Source organism: Zingiber officinale, chromosome 3A (genome assembly GCF_018446385.1).
Source record: "Zingiber officinale cultivar Zhangliang chromosome 3A, Zo_v1.1, whole genome shotgun sequence".
In the NCBI taxonomy this organism is placed as follows: domain Eukaryota; kingdom Viridiplantae; phylum Streptophyta; class Magnoliopsida; order Zingiberales; family Zingiberaceae; genus Zingiber; species Zingiber officinale.
In genome coordinates this window covers 5,326,349-5,333,474 of record NC_055990.1, presented here as the reverse complement: position 1 = coordinate 5,333,474, position 7,126 = coordinate 5,326,349, and the positions used below count along the sequence as shown (strand labels likewise).

Sequence of the window (7,126 nt, the reverse complement as noted above, 5' to 3'; positions counted from 1 at the left end):
GAACAAAACCAATCCTAGTTTGGAAAATGAAGGTGCCCCACTCAGATTGTTTCGGATAGTAGAAGTAATGGAAGGTTTTGGGGTCCAGAGGGATGTCGTTCAGCTTGAAAAGAATTACCACCCAGCACAGTAGCCTAATGGAGTTCAGAACAAGTTGGCCGTGCGGGAGGCGGAAGTAATTACATACTTCCAAGATGAAGTGATGTATAGGAAACCGTAGGCCAGCCAAAAATTGATCCCAAAAAAAGCAAACAGTGCCGGGCGGCGGGTTATTGGGTCGGTCGGAAGGAGTGGCTAATATTATTTCAAGGTTAGTGGGGAACTCATAAGTGTGAACGAGGCGAAGAGCATTTTCCTCATCAAACCGGCTCTCCATGGCCATATACCAAAGACCAGGAGCGCCGGTGGCCGACTGGGAAGTGCTCGCCATGGTCGGGATTGAAGAGGATATCGAAGACGAAAAAGGGAAGAGAGAGCAAGCGGGGAAGGATGATGACGAGATGAAAAAGACAGCTAACGAAAAATGCAACGAAAAGATGAGGTGAAGGATGAGGGAGGCTTACGAACAAGAGAATGATCGAAGGGGCTGCGAAGTCGCCGGAGAGCCGAAAGACGAAGTCGCTGAAGCAAAGAAAGCAGCAAGGTTCCTGAACGCGAGGGAGCAGAAATGCGGTGGAGAGAAGAATCGAAAGCTTTATAGTGTTGGCCCCTAATGGCCTCAGCCGTTAGATTCAGGTCGCAAGAAACGAAGCTGTCATCGAGCCGTTCATTTCAAACGGCGACTGTCCCATCGGAGGTAACGCCATCACCGTACGCTGACGATAGCGGGAGCGCCACGTGTCAGTAGGACACAGGGCGCATTTAATGAACGCCCATTACCGCGCGCAGCGCGCGTGCTTGGCGTTAATGGAGAAGATTTGGCACGAATTCCGAGGGGATACCGAAAGCGTCAGCATTGACCATCCGTCCATTGGTATAGCCGAACGACCATAATGAAGAGTGTGAGCCGAGCGGATGAGCATTCCCGGGGCCGGCCTAGCGGCCATTACTCAATCAGACCGGCAGTCCAGTTAGTCGGACTTTGACGCCTCCTTCGACTAGACTTAAGGGGAAGGCAAGTGATTCAGTGGTAAGGCCGAGGGGCTCTCATGAGGGAAAGGTCAACGACACGTGGAGGTCAACAGTCAAAGGGGGGTCAACCCCATGGGCTCGACGAGCGGGCAGGACATGCCGATCACTAGGCAATGACCTTCATCCGAGAGAACAACCAGCTGGCCGTGAGCCCAAATTTCCAATGAAGAAGATCATATGGCCGAGCGGATAGTTCACTCGGTCGCGGTGCAAGGCAAGAGTAAAGGCCGAGCAGTCTGCCTGCTCGGCCGCGGTAAAGGCCGAGCAGTCTGCCCGCTCGGCCAGTGTGTAAGGCTACGAGAGTCGAGCAGGCGACGACCTTGAACCTTCCCGGACGGACGACCACCTACTCCAGATCAAAGGCGAATGTTCTGGCTGAGCGGCTTGATGGGTGATCTGGGAAGAGGAAGTCAAAAAGGGTGGGACAGTGGGGACGTCATCTTAGTAACTCCTGTTGCTGACAACAGACATGTTCGAGGACCAGGCCATACTCAGTATCGTACGACAAAGGGTTCTGTTGTCCCATCAAGGAGACGCTCAGACTGTAGCAGTATGGTGTCAGACAGGCTCTTCTGACAAGCCCATGCTGCGGTATGGTATAGGACACATGTACACCTCGGTTTGTGTGCACCAAACTCCCATAGCTCTATAAGAGCCCTTAGACCTCACCGAAGGTATGAAATCTTCAATCCTTTGAGCCACTTTCTTGTTTTTCCCTCACCTGACTTGAGCGTCGGAGGGTCGTCGCCGGGAACCCTTTCCCGGCTCGACTTCTTTGCAGGTTCATCGGAGCTCCATACGGTCATTCAGATAGCCACATCATCAGTTGGGAGAGTGCCACGTACCAAGCATCCATTGATTCAGCATTCAGACAGGATCAAAAGTTAAGTGCAAAAGCATGGGTTAATGAACACTTTTATACGGTGAGTTTATCAATTAAACTTTGACCCTTTTTTTTTATAGACGAGTGAGAGGGCAACATTTAAACTATTTTATAGAACAAATTTAACAAAACACACTAGTTGAACATCTTTTCAATATATTGATAAATATTTTTTTTTTTAAAAAAAAGACATTATTCTAATAATTTGATAATAATAATCCCTTTTATTTTTTGTCCTACAAATATTCAGCTTTTTAACGTATAAATAGGAATCATGCGTAATTGTAATTTTTTTTAAATACTCATCAAGTGACAAAAGGTGTCAACCTGTCCAGGATCAATATGGAAAAGATAAATTATGAACGACTATTAATTTTTAGAATAGTGACTAACACATAAGATAGATATTTATCTCGACTTTGTTGAGATTCGAATCCCATATTTCATGATGATAATACCTCATGCGTTAATCAATAGATCGTTCCAAGAGGACAATGATAACAATGATTTCAGTTAATCTGACTATAATATAATGTCTACAATGGAGAATGACGCCCCAGATTATAGTACAATGATAAACTACTTTTAGATTTAATCAAGTATCCACAGACCGATTTATAGTTACAATACAGATTAAAATTTTATAGATAATGAAAATGGAAGTGAAGTAAGGAATCCTTCTATATGTTTATGCAAGGAATTCTCAGATATCATGATTTGCAAGAACTAAAATTAACATGAAGAAGAAAGAAGATAAATAATAGTTTTTTTTTTCTAAAGAAGACAAAAGTTATTATATATCAATATTCAATTCAACTCATAGCTGCTCATATCTCATTAACTATCACTCTTTTATTCCAAAACTAATTTAACCCAGGTCTCGCCTCAAAATTTATAATTCACAAATGATTCATTTATGCCTCCATTAATTGCAATTTATAGAATTAAACAAATGCCAAATGAGTTGCATGACACGTATAATATTAAGTCGTATAAATAAATCGTATTAGTCGTTGCCATCTGGACGGCGGATGATGTATTCCCAACTGTCGATAAACAACGGGAAGGAGTTCGTTTCCTCCAGCTGGTCTGGCCAAGTAAACACGTCCACGTTTCGTCCCTTAGGGGAGTGTAAACACAGACAGCCTCAAATGTCCAGAATTTGACGATGCCAGCCGCTTTTGACAAATTAAGAGGCCTCCAGCTGAGTCATTGTTTCTAGAGAGGGGTATTTTGGTCCGACCACCCTGTTCTTTCTTTCCTTCTGTCATTCTGGAACAGAAGCTTCTATTTTCTCTGCCTTCACCTATTTTTTCTCTCTTTTTTCGTTTCAAAATTTCTCAATCGAGAGATGATGAATGGGCTCTTGATATCCTTTGTCTTCTCCTCTGACTAGGTGGAGAGGTGAATACGACGAAGTAGGGGGGAACCGAGCGGAGAGAATTCCGGAGGGGAAAGGTGATCTCCAACGTTGCATCTTTCCTATTGTTATTATATGTCTATCTATATATAATGTGTTGTTGTTACCTCTATCGAATTCTAAAGTTTTGGCCTTTTCAAATTCTACTTGTTCTTTTATCTGCCGGGTCAGTGTGCAATTTTGATCCTCTGTTTGCTCGTTTTCGTTTTTCGACAAGCAAAACAAAAGATGATTTCTTCAAGTTGCAGGGAGTTTCGTTTCGTTCCATTTTTTGACAAAGGGAGCTCATCTTGCTGTTGCCTCCCGCAGTTCATTTATCAAAGGGACTAGACCTTTAGCTCTATCCTTTTGGTTGCGGCATCTGTTAAACCTCAATGGGCAATTGCTGCGCAGCCCCCAGTGATCCTGATGGGAAGGCGAGGAAGAAGAAGAAGGGGAAACGGAGGGAGAAGAGACAGAATCCCTTTTCGATCGACTACAACCGAGGGCATAGCTCTGGCTTGGGCGTCCTCAGGAATCCCACCGGCCGAGACATCTGCAGCCGGTACGAGCTCGGGAAAGAGCTCGGCCGCGGCGAATTCGGCATCACCTACCTATGCACCGAAAAGTCCTCCGGGGAGCGCTTTGCCTGCAAATCCATCTCTAAGAAGAAGCTGCGCACCGCCGTTGACATTGAGGACGTTCGGCGGGAGGTTGAGATCATGAGGCATTTGCCCGCCCACCCCAACATCGTCAGCCTCAAGGACACCTACGAGGACGACGCCGACGTCCACCTCGTCATGGAGCTATGCGAAGGAGGGGAGCTCTTCGATAGGATCGTCGCAAGGGGGCATTACACCGAACGGGAGGCAGCTGCCGTGACGCGTACAATCATTGAAGTGATTCAGGTCAATGATTGTTTATGGTTTTATTGTTTCTTTCTTGTTTATGATTGTTTGAAAGTTTGTCTCGTACTTTGGTCAGGTATGTCACGAGCATGGGGTCATGCACCGGGATCTCAAACCTGAGAACTTCCTGTTTGGGAACAAAAGGGAAAAGGCACCACTGAAAGCCATTGATTTTGGATTGTCAGTCTTCTTTAAACCTGGTAAATTGCTTTCTTCGGTGACTATTTTGATGATGCTATGTTCAACCTTCAATGTTTAACTTGTGAATTTACATATAACTATCAGATATCCATTTATGTATAAGCTTTTATGTCTGTATTTATACTGAGATGTCTTTCTTGTGCTTTACCAGGCGAACGCTTCACTGAAATTGTCGGCAGCCCTTATTACATGGCACCAGAGGTTCTAAAGAGAAATTACGGCCCAGAAATTGATGTGTGGAGTGCTGGAGTTATACTATACATCCTTCTTTGTGGTGTCCCCCCATTTTGGGCAGGTGATTTTGTGACTTCAGTTAATACAATTAGTTTAATTTGCTTTTGGGCAGACGAAACTTGTTTGTTCGTCTAATTTGCTTTTGAGCTTCAGCTAGCTATCTGATTTTGTTCTCAATGCAGAAACTGAACAGGGTGTTGCACAGGCAATTTTACGTTCTGTGATAGATTTTAAGAGAGAACCTTGGCCAAGAGTTTCTGGTGGTGCTAAAGATCTTGTGATGCATATGCTTGATCCAGACCCCAACAAGAGGTCTACGGCTCAGCAAGTCCTTGGTAAATTTTAGTTTATTTGATTCCTTGTTAGTTAAGCAAAACTGTGTGCCCAATAGATTAAGGAAATTCAATTTTTTAGTACTGATCAGAATAAAATTTTCTGTTCTGCAAATCATGTATGCTTTGGGCTTTGTAACAATGCAATGATGTTGCAGATCATCCATGGCTGCAGAACGTGAAGAATGCTCCTAATGTTAATCTTGGAGAAACTGTACGAGCAAGATTGCAGCAGTTCTCTGTTATGAACAAATTTAAAAAGAAAGCCTTAAGGGTACGTACTTAAGAATGTTTGTGGTCGTATTGATTGGATTCTAATTTTAATTCCAAATGAATTAAGATCTCGAATATGCGCACCAGCATGTTGTCTTATTCTGTGAACTTTTTATAAGAGTTGAGGATGTTCAAGGTGATCCACATCGATCTATACTGATCATTTTCAGGTAATGGCTGAATATTTATCTGAAGAAGAAGCTGCTGACATTAAGGAAATGTTTCAGAAGTTGGATATAAACAAAAAAGGAAGCATTTCTCTTGAAGAGATGAAATTTGGTCTACACAAGCTTGGTCATCAGATTCCAGATGCTGATCTCCAGATATTAATGGATGCGGCAAGTATCTGTCTCAGTTTTGAATCTCTGAATGCTATCTGAGATTGAGAACCTTAGTATTTGCATCTAAAATTGTATTATGTCAAATTCTTGACTATTATATTTATATGTCCCCAGAGGAACATGATGTGAATCTTGATAGGAAATTACTGAAGATTATTGTTAACAATGTAAAAGAAAGAATGCTTAGAAATTACTAAACCCAATAGCATTTTGTTGATGACAGGCTGATGTTGATAGAAGCGGCACTCTAGATTACGGTGAATTTGTTGCTGTATCAATTCACCTGCGGAAAATTGAGAATGAGGAGCACCTTCACAAAGCTTTTTCATACTTTGACCAGAACAAGAGTGGTTATATAGAAATGGAAGAGCTCAGAGATTCATTGGCTGATGATATGGGTCCAAATCATGAAGAAATCATTAGTGCTATTTATCGTGATGTTGACACAGACAAGGTTAGTTATAAACAGACAATTAGAGTATAAAATAATGCTCATAAGGCCCTGCTATTGCCACTAGCTATTTATGGTTTCTTTGAGAACTTGTATAGCAAATTGTCTCGATAATGAGCATGCATGTAATCTGTTGCAGGATGGAAAAATAAGTTATGAGGAGTTTGCAGCAATGATGAAGGCTGGCACAGATTGGAGGAAGGCATCAAGGCAATACTCAAGGGAACGGTTCAGTACCCTCAGCTCAAAGTTGCTGAAAAATGGATCTTTAGAACTTAAGAATCATGATAGCTAAGAACTAAGCAAAGCATATACCTGAAAGCTTCTTTTGTTTGTTGGTTTCTGTAGTATTGTTTCCTGTAATAATTGCTTTTCCTGTCAATCTAGGACGAAACCCTTCTACAAAACTTTACTTGTTTAAGGGGTTGTATATAGGTGATTTTTAGGATATTGATACAGGGACGTGGATATAACAACTTAGTGTGGACAGGTGTACCCACTAAGTATACAGGTGATTTTTTTCGGATATTGATACAGGTGGATATTTAAGGGGTTGTATATAGGTGATTTTTAGGATATTGATACAGTCGGATAATCTCCTTTGTAGATTTTCTTTTATAATAATAACGTAGGCGCCTACCCAATATATATATTAGAATTATTATGCTATATGAAAAGTTAATTACACTTATATAGTTCATCTAACTAACATAAGCTAACTGAAAAAATTTGAACCAAACTTTTTTGCCTTCACCATGTTAATCAATAAGGATAGATTTTGCGTAGCTAGCGTTGGAAAAGTGAATAGAAAAAATAAAATAAAATTGGAATAGTCTCACTTTAGGAGTTTTACGATAACAAAACTATTTATATTAAATCACAACGAATAGATGAGTCTCTCATCTGTACCCCCATAGGGGGAGTGCAAAGCTAACACTTAAATTGTACTAAATCTAGTTGACTTGCATGTGAT

The 7,126-nt window shown here is 41.8% G+C and overlaps 1 protein-coding gene across 1 annotated transcript; it reads left to right on the top strand.

Annotated features, from left to right (window-relative positions):
- The first annotated feature begins 3,352 nt into the window (after positions 1-3,352).
- Positions 3,353-6,712, top strand: LOC122051081 (calcium-dependent protein kinase 20-like). The gene is made up of 9 exons (XM_042612029.1): positions 3,353-3,472; positions 3,744-4,321; positions 4,398-4,521; positions 4,674-4,817; positions 4,939-5,091; positions 5,247-5,362; positions 5,532-5,699; positions 5,926-6,156; positions 6,293-6,712. The coding sequence occupies exons 2-9, from the start codon at positions 3,809-3,811 to the stop codon at positions 6,446-6,448; spliced, it is 1,605 nt and encodes a 534-aa protein (XP_042467963.1). The 5' UTR covers positions 3,353-3,472; positions 3,744-3,808; the 3' UTR covers positions 6,449-6,712.
- The last annotated feature ends 414 nt before the right edge of the window (positions 6,713-7,126 follow it).